The 16,979-nt window shown below is 49.0% G+C and overlaps 1 protein-coding gene across 2 annotated transcripts; it reads left to right on the forward strand.

Annotated features, from left to right (window-relative positions):
- The first annotated feature begins 141 nt into the window (after positions 1–141).
- Positions 142–16,815, forward strand: LOC136958613 (homer protein homolog 3-like). Of its 2 annotated transcripts, none has more exons than XM_067252645.1 (10): positions 142–299; positions 1,950–1,998; positions 5,405–5,561; positions 7,139–7,270; positions 7,956–8,063; positions 8,698–8,831; positions 10,547–10,703; positions 14,050–14,157; positions 14,745–14,825; positions 14,911–16,815. In XM_067252645.1, the coding sequence occupies exons 2-10, from the start codon at positions 1,976–1,978 to the stop codon at positions 15,094–15,096; spliced, it is 1,086 nt and encodes a 361-aa protein (XP_067108746.1). In that variant the 5' UTR covers positions 142–299; positions 1,950–1,975; the 3' UTR covers positions 15,097–16,815. The 2 variants fall into 2 exon arrangements, with proteins under 2 accessions (XP_067108746.1, XP_067108745.1); XM_067252644.1 differs by lacking the exon at positions 142–299 and adding an exon at positions 1,263–1,660.
- The last annotated feature ends 164 nt before the right edge of the window (positions 16,816–16,979 follow it).

A 16,979-nucleotide genomic window follows, 5' to 3' on the forward strand; every position in this document is an offset into this window, starting at 1 on the left:
TGCTGCTGGGGGAGGGGGGTGGGACCAGGCAGGGGGAACACCAGCAGAACCAGGACCGTGAGAACCAGGACCAGCAGAACCAAGACCATCAAAGACACTAAAACACTGACTCCACCTGGACTCTCACAGTGGAACCTGACCGTGTGCACTACCAGCAGTCGTTGTGTGTGTGTGTGTGTGTGTGTATAATCATTATAATCTGGGTGATTGTGTACGTAGTGACCCAGAGAGTCTCTGTCCTGTATCGTCCTATCAGGGTGATCCTGTCTGGGCTTCAATTGCTGCACTCAGGCCTCAAGGTAATAGGAACTGGCAGGCTGGTTTATTGACTTGTCTTATGTGTAAAAATATATATATTTGTGTGTTATTTTAAATATATTTTTACCAATCATTATGTACATCTCAGGAAAGTTATTGCACGCACAATTAATGTATAGAAATGTGAAATTAACTTGTTTTATTTGTGTATATGTTCCTTATCTGTGTTATAGGTATAATGCTTAAGTTCAATTCAACTTTATTTCGCCATGTATACAGACATTAGGAATTTGATTTGGTATTCTCCATGCATGCTATAGCATCACAAATAGAACAATAAGACAAAACAGAAAAACAATACAAGGACAGATAGTACCAGTATGAGCAAAATAATAAATAAGAATGGAGGTAGTGCAACAGTAGTAATGTTAAATAAAGTGCCATAAAGTTCATGTGTAAGAGCTATTTAGGAGGGCTATTGCTATTCTAATACTGACGTTCTAATTCTAAAGTTCTGATGCAAAAGTTCTAATTCTGAAGTTCTGCTATGAGAAGCTATGAGATGCTATGAGTTTATGATTAAAAAATTCTAATATCTCAGTTTTCTGGTGTAAAACGCAGATACACAGAGGATGACACAGAACTATGCAAGATGTGTCCTCCCCCTAAAGTGTTCTGTGCTCCTGTTTACCTGTGGATCACCTGCTTCCCATCCTCTGGAAGTCACTTCATTAGATTCATGGGCATTTTTATAGTTTTCTGTTCTCCCGGGAATAGTAGGATTTGGAACAACGTTTTCCTAACTTTCAGAATGTATGAAACATGCCTATTAAGCTCTGCTTGATTTCCTCAGGAGAGATGCCAGAGATTAAATGACCGACTCTAACCGACAAGTGGCGATGTTGACCCGCAACTGGAGCCGACGGCACAGAGAAGTCACCGGCTGCCAGCGCTTTCTCTCCCACCGTGATTCGTCGTTAAGTAGCTCGCGCCAAGCAACACTTTGTAACCAACGCAGAGCTCCGTACGGAGCACACCGTATAAAATGCTTCACGCGCTAACGCGTTGCGATGTTATTGAAGTGCAACCAAGTACCACCGAGATATCTCGTCCATGATCTATCGGACCGATGCCACTTCTGTTAACGAGACGCGCACTGCTCCGTTTCAGCGGTTCTGTCCTCGCGCTGCCACCGTAGCGAAACTTCAACGGAATCGATTCTGATGTCACTCGGTTGTCGTGCAACGAGAGTGAAGTTGCGCTTTGCAGTGAAATTAGCAACCGGTGGGGCACTATACGGTACTTCGAGAACAGCCCCGGAATTGCAGCGGTGGTCTGCAACATTAAGTTACGCACGGGACAACAAAGAACTGCTCTCATTAATCTTTTACAGCGCAATGGGGTGAGTGGTCATTGTCAAAATCTGTTATCTATCCCAAGATGGTTCCATGCTAGCAACTGTTGCTATGAAAAAAGAGGCAGAAAGTGAAGGAAAAAAGTTTTGCATTTGCAGACGATGAATGACCTTCGTGTTACCACTTTGTGTTGAAATGAAACGCCCAGACTGGCTTGTTAGCCTATTCAGTTGTGCTGCTCTCGTTCTGTCAGACACAAGCTTATTACGAGGCTCTGTAACTCAAAGCTTGACTTGAACGGTTATTTAATTGTGTTTAAATCCTCTTCTTCCACAGAAAAGGTGCCTCTCTTTCCTTGTAAGATGTTTCCACACCATCGAGAAAGGTACGTGTTTCTCCTCTAGACACGGGTCTCACAACACTGTCATTTAGTGCGTCTGCTTCGGACTAAACAACCTTGTTAGTTTTAGAGGGAAAGTGACACATGGTGACAACTCGCTTTGTAACCGTGAGAACTCGGTATGTAACCGTGACAACCAGATATGTGACGGTAACAACTTTTGACAGTTAACAGTGAAAGTTAACAGCTAAACTAATGTGGCACCTTGATCTTTGAATTCTATCATGCTAGCCGACCATTACGATGGATCTGTCTAGAACGAGACTAGACTGGACCACTGCCAACAACCCCAAGATCAGGAGAACTCGTTTTAGTTGGTCTGTAAGCTCGGGTTGAGGAATGCTTCGGGAATCACTGTTGGTTTTACATACATGTACCAACACTTACTAATTAGGATGTGTGGACTGGAAGCGCTTTTGGAGCTGTTGTGTGTGCCAATGTATGTAGTTAATGGATGCAGGTTTCAGTGGTCTGTTGTGTCCATGTTGGCTGTTGAGCTGCAGAACACCTCAGTTGTGTTCTACCAGCTCTGCCTGGACCTCAACACTGTCATGCAGGCAGGAAGGGGGGAGGAGGAGGTTGTGTGAGAAAGAGAGGTTTGGGAGAGAGGTGATAGAGGAGGGGGAAGAGAGAGAGAGGTGGGTGAAGATGAGTGAGACGGAATGAGACAGAGAGAGAAAAGAGATGGAGGAGGGGGAGAAGTGAAAGAGAGAGCAGTGTAAAGCGAAGGAGCGACAGGAAAAGGATAATGGAGAGGGAGAACATGAAGAGAAAGGGGGAAGAGAGTAAATGGAAAAAGAGACAGAGGAGATGAAGGGAAGAGGAAGAGAGCAAGATATACAACCTACACATATAGAGACAGTGAGAAATAGATCGTAAAAGAGAGAAAGGAAAAAAATTGAAAGGAAGACAGAATAAGAGAGAGATAGTGAGAGAGGATGTGTGAGAGAGGAAGAGAGTGTGTGTGTGTGCGAGAGAGAGTGTGTGTGCGTTTGTGCGAGAGAGTACCCCCTGACAGACCCACCGTGATCCGGTGTCCTGCTTGTCCTGCTCCAGTAGCAGCCCAGTGATTGGTCAGGATGCTCAGGCTGTAAGCCCAGTGATTGGTCAGGATGCTCAGGCTGTGTTATTACTGAGGTGATCGGTGGATGTGAACGAGCCAGTTATTGATCCATACGCTTATAGAGTGAGATCTGTATTGATCCATACGCTTATAAAGTGATATCTGTATTGATCCATACGCTTATAAAGTGATATCTGTATTGATCCATACGCTTATAGAGTGATATCTGCATTGATCCATACGCTTATAAAGTGATATCTGTATTGATCCATACGCTTATAAAGTGAGATCTGTGTTGATTTCAGTACAGAGGTTTAATCGTTTCACCAAATAATCCGGCCACTACCCCCAGGCCTCCCTACCTATGGCCTGCCAGGCTAGTCCCAGGTTAGTACCAGTCTACAGTCCCAGGCTAGTGCCAGGCTAGTCCCAGGTTAGTACCAGTCTACAGTCCCAGGCTAGTGCCAGGCTAGTCCCAGGTTAGTACCAGTCTACAGTCCCAGGCTAGTGCCAGGCTAGACTCAGGTTAGTACCAGTCTAAAGTCCCAGGCTAGTACCAGGTTTGTACCAGGCTAGTCCCAGTCTACAGTCCCAGGTTAGTACCAGGGTAGTGCTAGGCTAGTCCCAGTCTACAGTCCCAGTCTAGTACCAGGCTAGTGCAAGGCTAGTCCCTAGATCTGGAGACTCGTACTGAACACAGTGCTTGATAAAGAGGTCAGACTGGATACAGATTATACTGCTGTTGCCCTTCATCTCTATCACTGTTCTGTCCCCATTCCACATCCTAAATCATCACCTCTCAAGTGAGATCCATATAAATAGTTGACAGACTATTTACATGTTGTATAGTATGCCTGACAGAGACTCAGCTCTCTTCCTGTCTTGCAATAACATTTGGCATACTTCCTGGTAGAGAATCATACTTCCTGGTAGAGCACCAGACTTCCTGGAGGAGGGAAGGAGAGTTAGGGGGTTTAGGTCAGTCAGCTGCTGCAGCATTCTAGAACACCAGTGGCACTGTTGCTTTGGAATGTTTACCCGTATCCAGGATACCTCACCACAGCAACACTTGCCAGAGCAGAGAGGCTGGAAGCAGGGCAGGCTGGGATGAGTTTTAACCCTTGTGTTATCTTCGGGTCATTCTGACCCATCAGTCATTGTGACCCACCGTCGTATTGCGACAAATTTACTTCCTACAAAAACAAAGTGAAGCATTTTCTTTTAACTGTCGGGCTGTCTCAGACCCCCCACATTGCAATGGTTAAAAGAAAATTATTTTTATTTGTTTTTGTATTGGGTAAAATTGGGTAAACACAACGGTGGTTCGTTATGAACCTTTGGGTCATGTGACCCGAAGGCAGCACAAGGGTTAAAGGTTTTGGTAGACAGACCCATAGATATATATAAAGTCTAGATGTCTTACAGCGGAGTCTAGAACGTCCGCACATGGCGGCCATCTTGCTACAGTCAACTCGCTCACCCATAACATTGTGTTGGTGCTACATGTACTTTTTAAATTACCATAACTTGCTCAATTTTCAACCGATTTTGAAACAGGTTGGTTTGTTATCAACGTCAGAGATGTCGTTATGCCACTGCATACTTCTATTCTTAAAAAAAAAAAAAACATAATTATTCATAAGTTATGGTCATTTAAAAACTACATGTAGCACCAACACAATGTTATGGGTGAGCGAGTTGACTGTAGCAAGATGGCCGCCATGTGCGGACGTTCGACTCCTTTGGCCGGCAACGCGGACGAGACATCTACCCTTTATATATATCTATGGACAGACCATTTCCTGTGTGACCACTTCCTGTTTCAGCCAACGATGCAGAGACAAAACCCAGACTGACTGGTACAGGCCAGGCTGACTTGTACAGATCTGACTGACTGGTACAGACACAGAGAGGAAGAGGGAGAGTGTGTCTTGATTGAACAGTATAAAATCCCTCATCACATTCACTAGCCACTTCCAGTTTAAGCTTGATGTCTGCTTTTATGTCTCTCCTTCCCTCTTCACTCCTCTCTGCCCTTCTGTCAATCTCCTCTCCTCCCCCAGGGAGCAGCCTGTGTTCAGTGCCAGGGCTCATGTGTTCTCCTCTCCTCCCCCAGGGAGCAGCCTGTGTTCAGTGCCAGGGCTCATGTGTTCTCCTCTCCTCCCCCAGGGAGCAGCCTGTGTTCAGTGCCAGGGCTCATGTGTTCTCCTCTCCTCCCCCAGGGAGCAGCCTGTGTTCAGTGCCAGGGCTCATGTGTTCTCCTCTCCTCCCCCAGGGAGCAGCCTGTGTTCAGTGCCAGGGCTCATGTGTTCTCCTCTCCTCCCCCAGGGAGCAGCCTGTGTTCAGTGCCAGGGCTCATGTGTTCCAGATCGACCCAGCCACCAAGAGGAACTGGATCCCGGCCAGCAAACATGCCGTCACAGTGTCCTTCTTCTACGACAGCAACCGCAACGTGTACCGCATCATCAGCGTGGGCGGGACTAAGGTCAGGTCACAGCACAGAAAGTGAGATCACAGCACAGGAAGTAGGGTTACAGCACAGGAAGTGAGGTCAACACAGGAGATCACAGGGAGGAGGCAGGGGCGAGGAGGTGAGGGAGGAGGGAAGAGGGATGAGGGGGTAGGGGAGGGAGGAGGGGAGGGAGGGAGGAGGCAGGGGGTGAGGGAAGAGGGAAGACGGGAGGAACAAAGGGAGGGGAGTGAGGGGTGGAGGGGCATGGGAGGGGTGGAGAGATGGAGGGAGGGTGAATCTATCTTATCTCCCAACACCTCCTGTTTGACCCACATGTTGTGTCCCCAGCGGCAGTGTGTCGTCACCAGTGTTATAATCTCTGGGCCGGTGTTACAGCCTCAGACAGGCAGACTCCACCTCTAAGCTGCCGCTGGCCCTGCTAGCGACCACGCGGGAGGACGGGGGGGTATTTATAGGTCCTCCCCGCCCGGGGACTGTAAGGAGGGGGGAGGGGAGGTCACATGTTCTTACAGATGTGTGTTTTGCGTGTGTAAATCCATGGGATTGTGCCTGTGCTTAAGTCCCTGATGTAGGATATGATCTAATGATACGTGTGTGAGAACATCTGTTTACATCTGTTACCCTGGCAACACCAACTCATCTCTGACCAGCACTGGTGTTCTCAGCACAACATCCCTCCAGGGTTCAACTGCTCTCTCTCTCTCTAACACTTTCCCATCTCTCCTCACTCTCACCCACCCTCTCTCTCACACACACTCCCCCTTCTCTCTCCTCACTCTCTCTAACTGTGTTAACATGTTGTGAAAGGTGAGACCTGTATGTACAGAAAACCAAAGCACTTTATATGGTAGCTCTGCACCTTCCTCTGTGTGTGTGTGTGTATGTGTGTGTGGTGTGGTGTTTTGGGGGGTTCTATGGTTAATTAATAGCACAGGCTGGACCACTGCCTGTGCTAAATCTTGTTACGGGAGATTAATAGTTCTATAAAGGTGTGTTTCAGAATCTGCATGCAGCGAGTTACAGCATCAGGATCATCTGGGTTAGTTTCAGCTAACTGACTGACTAACTGACTGGCTGGATGGTTATTTAAATGAGTCAGATTTCAACCACTCAGATGTTTTACTTCTTGTCAACTATGAAGCAAAAACACTTTCAGGTTTCTACAGATAATAAACTATCAGTAGTTAAAGATCAGGACTATTCTCTCCTCTGAGAAATGTTGTTCTTCTCCTCCTCCATGTCCCTGTCCTCCTTTCTCCATCTCTCTCTCTTTCTCCATCTCTCCCTCTGCTCAGCCTTGACAATTCACCCACAGCCCTGTAGTCTCTGTCTCTCTCTCTCTCTCTCTCTCTCTCTCTCTCTCTCTCTCTCTCTCTCTACTGGCATGAGTATTCGTTTTAAACGCCGTTGCCAAAGCAGTCCACAGTGGGGGACAAGGGACAAGGGACAAGACATGTACTTATGAACAAATCATAGAACTTAAATATTATCAATCTCAAAAATATATAATAATGCCAAGTTACATATAATGTACTCTGTAGTCAGAATGTACTCTCTCTTTCCCTCTCATTCTCTGGGTGGTGTTCCAGGCCATCATCAACTGCACCATCACCCCCAGCATGGCCTTCACCAAGACGTCTCAGAAGTTTGGCCAGTGGGCCGACAACCGAGCCAATACCGTGTACGGGCTGGGCTTTGCCACCGAGCAGCAGCTCCAGCAGGTAAGGCATACTGCTCCTCCTCCTCTCCCTCCTCCTCCTCCCCTCCCTCCTCCTCCTCTCCTTCCTCTTCCTCCTCCTCTTCCTCCTCCTCCTCCTCTTCCTCCTCCTGTCCCTCCTCTTCCTCCTCCTGTTCTTCCTCCTCTCCCTCCTATTCCTCCTCCTCTCCCTCCTCCTCTTCCTCCTCCTCTCCCTCCTCCTGCTCCTCCTCCTCTCCCTCTTCCTCCTCCTGTCCCTCCTCCTCCTCTCCCTCCTCCTCTCCCTCCTCCTCTTCCTCCTCCTGTCCCTCCTCTTCCTCCTCCTGTTCTTCCTCCTCTCCCTCCTATTCCTCCTCCTCTCCCTCCTCCTCTTCCTCCTCCTCTCCCTCCTCCTGCTCCTCCTCCTCTCCCTCTTCCTCCTCCTGTCCCTCCTCCTCCTCTCCCTCCTCCTCTTCTTCCTCCTGTCCCTCCTCTTCCTCCTCCTGTTCTTCCTCCTCTTCCTCCTCCTCTCCCTCCTCCTCCTCCTCTTCCTCCTCTACCTCCTCCTCCTCTCCCTCCTCTCCTTCCTCCTCCTCCTCTCCGTCCTCCTCTTCCTCTCCCTCCTCCTCCTCCCCACTTCACACCAAGATAGCATCAGACAGGCCTGTCCTCTCTGATACGAGTAGACCTGTTTCTGCTGTAGAAGCTGAATGCTCCTCTTGTCTCCTCAGTTTTCTGATCGTTTCAAAGAAGTGAAGGAGGCCGCCCGCCTGGCCAGGGAAAAGTCTCAGGACAAGATGGAACTGGCCAACACCGCCCTGACCATCGCTGCCCCGCAGGTCTGTTACCCCCCGTAACCCCCCAGGCCTGTTACCCCCCGTAAACCCCCAGGCCTCCCCACCTCAGGGAGAGGACGAGGAGAAAGAGGGAGAAGAGGATGAGGGAGAAGAGGAGGAGAGAGTGGAGGAAGAGCTGGGTCATTTGTCTCAGAGGGAAGTGGAAGAGAGGGATAACTAGGACACTGGTAAAATTATCCTGAACAACCTGCAGTGTGCCTAGCTCTCCTCTGTCTCGCCCTCCCTGCAGTGTGCCTGGCTGGAACTCTCTTCTCTCTCCCTTCCCGTCTTCCTCTTTCACTCCCTTCCATCCTCTATCTCTCTCTCTCTTTCTTTCTCTGCCTGGTCTCTCTCTCATGTCATGTTTTAGTTGTTTCCATGTTAAGTTTGTACAATAGTTAGAAATGTGATAATTTTGACCTGCTGTGGTTGTGTTCATCCCTGCTGTCTGATGGAACTCCAGTTCTCTCAGGTGGGTCTGTTTTACGTGTATATATACACACACACATACATATACACACATACATATACACACACACGTACACGCACACACACAGGACAGTTCCTATTGGCTGTCATGACTGTTCTAATGCTCCTATTGGCTGTCATAACTGTTGTGGTGTTCCTATTGGTCCAGGACCTGTGTGATGAGCTGCAGTCCCCAGTGATGTGTGTGAACGGGCCGGCTGAAGACAAGCTGTACCGCAGCCAGAGCGCTGACATCACCCTGTCCTCAGAGAAGGAACGCATCAAGAAGATGCTCTCAGAAGGGTGACCTGTTCACTCACACACTCTCACACACACACTCTGACCATCACACACACACACACTGACCATCACACTCAAACACACACTGACTCACTCAAGTGGACTGGATGATTACATGGTGTGATCATGTGACCCACAGCTGTAAACCAAATACCGGAGTTTCAGAACTCAATAATAAAAAAATAAAAAACATTGATATAGATCTATCCCTGCTCTGAATATTAACACCCCAGAACTATTATGCACATCAGGGCTGGTCTGTTCCTCAGGGCTGGTCTGTTCCTCAGGGCTGGTCTGTTCCTCAGGGCTGGTCTGTTCCTCAGGGCTGGTCTGTTCCTCAGGGCTGGTCTGTTCCTCAGGGCTGGTCTGTTCCTCAGGGCTGGTCTGTTCCTCAGGGCTGGTCTGTTCCTCAGGGCTGGTCTGTTCCTCAGGGCTGGTCTGGACCTCCTCAGTCTTTCCCGACAGGAACATGCTTCGTCTCTGACTTGTCATTCCTTCTCTCTAGAATATGATGAACTCAAGATGTAGTCTTCCTCCAGACAGCTCCCCCTCAGCCCCCCCCCTGTACCCACGTAACCGTACTCCTGTCCTCTTACCAGGCTACCTGTTTGTTTTGGCCGGTTGCTGTGGTGATGGGTAATGATGGGATCACTCGAGTCTTTGTAAAGATAAAATAGAACAGCAACAAGGGCTCCCAGCATCTTGGAACCAGCACTCTAATGGACCTGCTGTGCCCACACACACACACCCGTATACTCACACACACACACCCGTATACTCACACACACACACCCGTATACTCACACACACACACCCGTATACTCACACACACACACACACCCGTATACTCACACACACACACACCCGTATACTCACACACACACACACACGTATACTCACACACACACACGTATACTCACACACACACACACCCATATACTCACACACACACGTATACTCACACACACCCGTATACTCACACACACACACACGTATACTCACACACACACGTATACTCACACACACACACACACACACGTATACTCACACACCCACACACACACGTATACTCACACACCCACACACACGTATACTCACACACACACACCCGTATACTCAAACACACACACCCGTATACTCACACACACACACCCGTATACTCACACACACTCACATTTACACACATATACTCACACACACCCACTCCCTAATGACGCATATGGTCTAAGTGTCATATAGTATTTCTCTGCTTGTCTGTATGGCAGACCAGCGCATGATATTCCCCATGGACACCAGCAGTCTATGCTGGTACTATGTGCAGACAGTAGGTGCATGTAGAGATGCTGTTGTTGGTGTGTGTCAAAGGAAATAAGGTTCTATTTGCAACTCGTTCTTAGGTTCTCTGTGTGTGTAGCAGGTAGTCCTGTGTGTGTGTTTGTGCGTGTGTGTGTGCGTGCGTGCATGCTTGTTTGGACCTCAAACATGGTGTGTAGTGTGTGCAACGTGTGTGTGTGTGTGTAACGTGTGTGTGTAGCCTCTGCGTGTATAACGTGTGTGTGTATAACGTGTGTATGTGGTGTGTGTAATGTGTGTATAACGTGTGTGTGTATAACGTGTGTTAGTATGTGTAATGTGTGTGATGTGTGTGTAACCTGTTTATGTATAACATGTGTGTGTAACCTGTGTGTGTAAAACGTGTGTGTGTGTGTGTGCTGCAGGTCGATCTGTGAGATGAACCTGGAGGCGGAGCTGTTCTCCCTGCAGGACAGCAACAGCAAGCTGGTGGCGGCGCTGCATGAGGCCAACGCCAATGTGGAACAGTGGAAGAAACAGCTCACAGCCTACCAGGAGGAGACTGACAGGCTCCGAGACCAGGTAACCTACCAGGAGACAGACCAGGTAACTTACCAGGAGACAGACCAGGTAACTTACCAGGAGACAGACCAGGTAACTTACCAGGAGACAGACCAGGTAACTTACCAGGAGACAGACCAGGTAACTTACCAGGAGACAGACCAGGTAACTTACCAGGAGACAGACCAGGTAACCTACCAGGAGTCAGACCAGTTAACCGACCAGGAGTCAGACCAGTTAACTCTACCAGGAGTCAGTCCAGTTAACCGACCAGGAGTCAGACCAGGTAGCCTACCAGGAGTCAGACCAGGTAGCCTACCAGGAGTCAGACCAGGTAGCCTACCAGGAGACAGACCAGGTAGCCTACCAGAAGACAGCAGCACATTCAAACCCGCAGCCTCTTGATCTGCAGTTAAAGGGCCACTGAACTAAACCCAGGGATGAGTGTGGCCTGTATGGGATGAGTGTGGCCTGTAGGGATGAGTGTGGCCTGTATGGGTGAGTGTGGCCTGTAGGGATGAGTGTGGCCTGTAGGGATGAGTGTGGCCTGTATGGGTGAGTGTGGCCTGTAGGGATGAGTGTGGCCTGTATGGGTGAGTGTGGCCTGTATGGGTGAGTGTGGCCTGTAGGGATGAGTGTGGCCTGTAGGGATGAGTGTGGCCTGTAGGGATGAGTGTGGCCTGTAGGGATGAGTGTGGCCTGTATGGGTGAGTGTGGCCTGTAGGGATGAGTGTGGCCTGTAGGGATGAGTGTGGCCTGTAGGGATGAGTGTGGCCTGTATGGGTGAGTGTGGCCTGTAGGGATGAGTGTGGCCTGTAGGGATGAGTGTGGCCTGTAGGGATGAGTGTGGCCTGTATGGGTGAGTGTGGCCTGTAGGGATGAGTGTGGCCTGTAGGGATGAGTGTGGCCTGTAGGGATGAGTGTGGCCTGTATGGGTGAGTGTGGCCTGTAGGGATGAGTGTGGCCTGTAGGGATGAGTGTGGCCTGTAGGGATGAGTGTGGCCTGTAGGGATGAGTGTGTGTAAACCCAGGGGTGAGTGTGGCCTGTATGGGTGACTGTGGCCTGTAGACTGACCTCTAACCCTGCTGGAGCTGGGGAAGACGTCCAGACAACCATCTGAACATCATCCAGACAACATGCTGGACAATATGGGGTCTCTTCTCAGACACATTAATCCCAGACAGGGATTATAATCATCCAGAATTTCCCTTGAAGATGTGTCTGCAGACTAGGATTATATTTAACCTGAGGATGGTGTAGCGCTGGCCCCAGCCCCCTGCTGCCCGTGTGGAGGACAAGCCTTACCCTCACGTGGATCTAGGATGAGTGGATTAGCCTTACCCTCACGTGGATCTAGGATGAGTGGATTAGAGCATTGTGCCTTTACATTTACATTTAGTCATTTAGCAGACGCTCTTATCCAGAGCGACTTACAGTAAGTACAGGGACATTCCCCCGAGGCAAGTAGGGTGAAGTGCCTTGCCCAAGGAAACAACGTCAGTTGGCATGACCGGGAATCGAACTGGCAACCTTCGGATTACTAGCCCGACTCCCTCACCGCTCAGCCACCTGACCCCTCCAGCCTTTAATGATGTAGCTACACGTCATAGATGATAATATATATGATCATAATAACGTCAACAGCACCATACAGGGGTGGAGTTGAACCTGCAACCTTCTAATCTTCTAATCTTTACCACTATAGACAGTCTATATAACTGCCTGGTTTAAACTGCATCTTTGTGTTATTGTGTAACTAAACTCAGTTCCACTTCAGTCTGTTTAGTTCCTTCTTCTGACACATCCTGCCTTCTGTGGCAAATCTCTATTCACTTCATCTTTTAAAAGACTGCCAATTCCTTGATTGTTCTCTCCCAGCTGTTAGGGTTAGGGTTCCCAGCGCAATACAAACCTGTGGATCCGTTCCTGAACAGGCATGAGCTGTGAAACTAATCAAACACTGCTCCAAGACTCTCTAATACGTGCTATTGATCAGGCTAGCTGACTCAAGTCTTCTAAAACATCCACTGATGTTAAACATGATACATAATCAGAGTCAGGTGGCTGAGCGGTGAGGGTGTCGGGCTAGTAATCTGAAGGTTGCCAGTTCGATTCCTGGCCGTGCCAAATGACGTTGTGTCCTTGGGCAAGGCACTTCACCCTACTTGCCTCGGGGGGAATGTCCCTGTACTTACTGTAAGTCGCTCTGGATAAGAGCGTCTGCTAAATGACTAAATGTAAATGTAATGTAAATAATCAAATACTATTCCTCCCTATCCTCCTCTTCCCCCTCCTCTTCTCCTCCTATCCTCTCCTCCCTCTCCTCTCTCTTCTTCTCCTCCTCTCGGAAGCAGGCGACCAGGTGGCTGAAAATGGTTCAGCTCTCCAGAGGGGCGAGAGAGAGGGAGAGTCGGGGAGGGCGAGAGAGAGAGATAGAGAGAGTATAGAGAAAGGGAGAGTAAGACAGACAGAGAGAGGGAGGGGTTTGTAGGACAGCAATATCCTACTTTCACTGCCCCAGTTTGGAGAAATGAAGAATCACCAGAGGGAACTGGCAGCCCCCCCCCCCCCCCCTCTTGCCCCTCGCCAACGAGCACGGTTAAAAATACCATCGTCCCGCTCTGCGAGGCTCCTGGACCTTCTAGAGGTGTCCTTCTAGCTAGAATCTGTACTAGCTGGGCTCTGTACTAGCTAGACTCTGTACTAGCTAGACTCTGTACTAGCTGGACTCTGTACTAGCTGGGCTCTGTACTAGCTAGACTCTGTACTAGCTGGACTCTGTACCGTCTGGACTCTGTACTAGTTGGGCTCTTTACTAGCTGGACTATGTACTAGCTGGACTCTGTACTAGCTGGGCTCTACTATCTGGACTCTGTACTAGTTGGACTGTACTAGCTGGACTCTGTACCAGCTGGACTCTGTACTAGTTGGGCTCTGTACTAGCTGGACTATGTACTAGCTGGACTCTGTACTAGCTGGACTCTGTACTAGCTGGACTGTGTACTAGCTGGACTGTGTACTAGTTGGATTCTGTACTAGCTGGGCTCTACTATCTGGACTGGACTGCTGGACCTGGGCTAGGTTGGACTGGACTGCTGGACTGGACTGCTGGACCTGGGCTAGGTTGGACTGGACTGCTGGACTGGACTGCTGGACCTGGGCTAGGTTGGACTGGACTGCTGGACTGGACTGCTGGACCTGGGCTAGGCTGGACTGGGCTGCTGGACCTGGGCTAGACTGGACTGGACTGCTGGACCTGGGCTAGGCTGGACTGGACTGCTGGACCTGGGCTATGCTGGACTGGGCTGCTGGACCTGGGCTAGGCTGGGCTTGGTTTCTAACATAGCTCTGTGTGTGTGTGTCCAGGTGGCTGACCTTGAGGCCCATGGAGGCCAGGGTCCCAGCGACATGCTGAAGGACGAGCTGACTCAGTCTCTGGAGGAGCTGGAGGCCCTGCTGAAGGCCAAGGACGAGGTGGGCTCACCTGAACACCACTACACTCACCTGACCTGCACCTGAACAGCACTACACACACCTGACCTGCACCTGAACAGCACTACACACACCTGACCTGCACCTGAACAGCACTACACTCACCTGACCTGCACCTGAACAGCACTACACTCACCTGACCTGCACCTGAACAGCACTACACACACCTGACCTGCACCTGAACAGCACTACACACACCTGACCTGCACCTGAACAGCACTACACTCACCTGGTCAGCACCTGAACAGCACTACACTCACCTGGTCAGCACCTGAACAGCACTACACTCACCTGGTCAGCACCTGAACAGCACTACACTCACCTGGTCAGCACCTGAACAGCACTACACTCACCTGGTCAGCACCTGAACAGCACTACACTCCCCTGGTCAGCACCTGAACAGCACTACACTCCCCTGGTCAGCACCTGAACAGCACTCTCTCGCAGGATCTCCACCCTCACGCATCCAGCATCATCAGCGTCCATCTGTGTGTTAACTCTCCTGACCTCCTCGCTCCCTCCACAGGAGATCCACAGTGTATTAACCCTCCTGACCTCCTCTTCCACAGGAGATCCACATCCTGCAGAGCCAGAAAGCTGAGTACCAGGAGATGGAGCAGGAGAGGGAGGAGGCCACCCATAGACTACAGGTACCTTGGATACCAGTCTACTGCATGTACATCCCATAATAACCAGAGTGCTGCATCCCATAATAACCATAATGTTGCACTGCAGGAGCTGCAGATGCGTAGCGTGGAGCTGGAGCGGAGGGTGCAGGGCTCAGAGCACAGTCTGGCCGCCTCCCTGGAGGAGCGCGACCGCCTGGAGGGGGATCTGCAGAGGGCTGTGGACATCCTGGACCTGAAGATCTACGACCTCAACGACCTGCGCCAGAGCCTGGCCAAACTGCTCGACAAATAGACACAGAGAGGGGGAGAGGCGGGGAGGAGGGGAGAGGATGAGTCTGATGTTTGTTCTCCTCTGTACACAAGTCCATCATTTCATAGGACAGATGAGAAAGGTGGAGATGGGTGAGGGAGAGAGATCTACCTGAGGTTCTCCCCTGATTGTCCGCTGGTCTGGTGTTGCGTGGCGCTGGCTCTTTTAAATTAGGCTTGTTAAGTTTAGGTTGTTAGCTAGCGTAGGAATCCTGTATATCTGACGTTGTTGTGCTACACAGCCTCCTCTACTTGGCTTACCCAATGCAGTTAAGTGTCTAGGCAACAACCCAGGGGCCAATAAGCAGGGGGACCACACGTGCTTGGTGGGCCAGAGATCATACTTCTGAGAGGAACTTATAAAACCTTGTAAGGTTACGAGTAAGGGGTCCTGTTCCACCTTGTTCTGAGGAGAACCTGAGCCTGGACCTGCTGATGTCTGAAGAACCCTTTAGAACATGAGCTCTGAAATCCCCAGCGACCACCCCAGCGACCACGCCAGCGGAACCTATTTAGCGCTCAGCTGTTCTGTCATCTGGTTGTTGTTGGGGCGTTTTCCCTGTGTCCTCACTGCTGCAACAGGGGAACCACTAGTCAAGTTCTAATTTCACCCGATGCCATTGTTATGTAATTTGTGGGTGGTCTATTGGTTTAGGTTCTAATTGCATGAGATTGCGGCTGGGACTTAAGCTAATCACGTATTTATTGTACGCGTTGAAGGGCAATGACCTTGACATGACTCAGTTCTGACCTTGAGATAAGGAACCCCAAGCCTCGGTATTCTCAAAAGTATTCCAATGATTCTGCAAGTTTAGTGTAATTAAAAAACACAATCCAAGTTTGTTGTCAAATTTAAGATGCAAGAAAATGTTGATGTATAGGTGAGGTATGGCAGCATGTTGAGATGCATCCTGCAGCATTTATGCATGAGAACCCAAGCATCAGTGCAAGCTAACCCAAGCATCAGTACAAGCTAACCCAAGCATCAGTGCAAGCTAAGCCAAGCATCAGTACAAGCTAACCCAAGCATCAGTGCAAGCTAACCCAAGCATCAGTGCAAGCTAACCCAAGCATCAGTACAAGCTAACCCAAGCATCAGTGCAAGCTTCATATTAAAAACATTAACTAATGTACACCAAAGACCACCAGTGTAGAGAAGACTGTAGCCTATGGCAGCACTACATCAAGGCAACATTAACCATCATGTATCTACATAGCAATCCCTACAGTAACAACATTGTAGTTGCATAGGAACTGCTATGGAATTGATGATATATCAATATTGGGATGATATAGTGTTAGAGGTATAAGTTATTAGAAAGTGTAAGAAGGTTAATGGTGTAATCTTGATGTAATGTGCTGTCTGAAACTGTCCAGTTTATCTGACTGTATATTCATATTAGTTTAAGATAGTTACTGTACCAACAGGATGTTTAAGTAAGCTCCTATAGCTGAATAAGATAGCTAAGGTTTAGAACAGTTAAGTACTTTCACTTGCAATTTCATTGTTCAATCCTATGAATAAGAACATTAGGAAAAGTTTGCCAAAAAGTACGGTAGTTAACACTGTTCAGATGCACTCACCATGTGAAGAAGAGTGTGTATGTGTGGATAACCATGTCTGCTGTCTTTAAAGCCTTATTTTGAAACAAAGCTTACAGGAATGTGTAATGAATCCAGATAATAAAATAAGTGCTAGTGTTGGCCGTGCTTGGAGTATTTTCTTGTGCTTGTATGAACACCAGCTTTCTTCATGACCTGAAAAGGAACAGACTCAAACGTAAACAGGAAAACATCAAATTGACAATATCAGTCTGCTGAACACGGTGGATTGCTGCTTCCAAGAGATGAAAACCATGACAACCA

This window comes from Osmerus mordax, chromosome 16 (assembly GCF_038355195.1).
Source record: "Osmerus mordax isolate fOsmMor3 chromosome 16, fOsmMor3.pri, whole genome shotgun sequence".
Lineage (NCBI taxonomy): Eukaryota > Metazoa > Chordata > Actinopteri > Osmeriformes > Osmeridae > Osmerus > Osmerus mordax.

Excerpts from the sequence above, each read along its gene's own strand:
- LOC136958613 (XM_067252645.1), top strand. The coding sequence starts at position 1,976 with ATGTTTCCACACCATCGAGAAAG. Across the intron at positions 1,999-5,404 it reads TTTCCACACCATCGAGAAAG|GGAGCAGCCTGTGTTCAGTG; the intron begins GTACGTGTTTCT and ends CTCCTCCCCCAG. Across the intron at positions 5,562-7,138 it reads TCAGCGTGGGCGGGACTAAG|GCCATCATCAACTGCACCAT; the intron begins GTCAGGTCACAG and ends GTGGTGTTCCAG.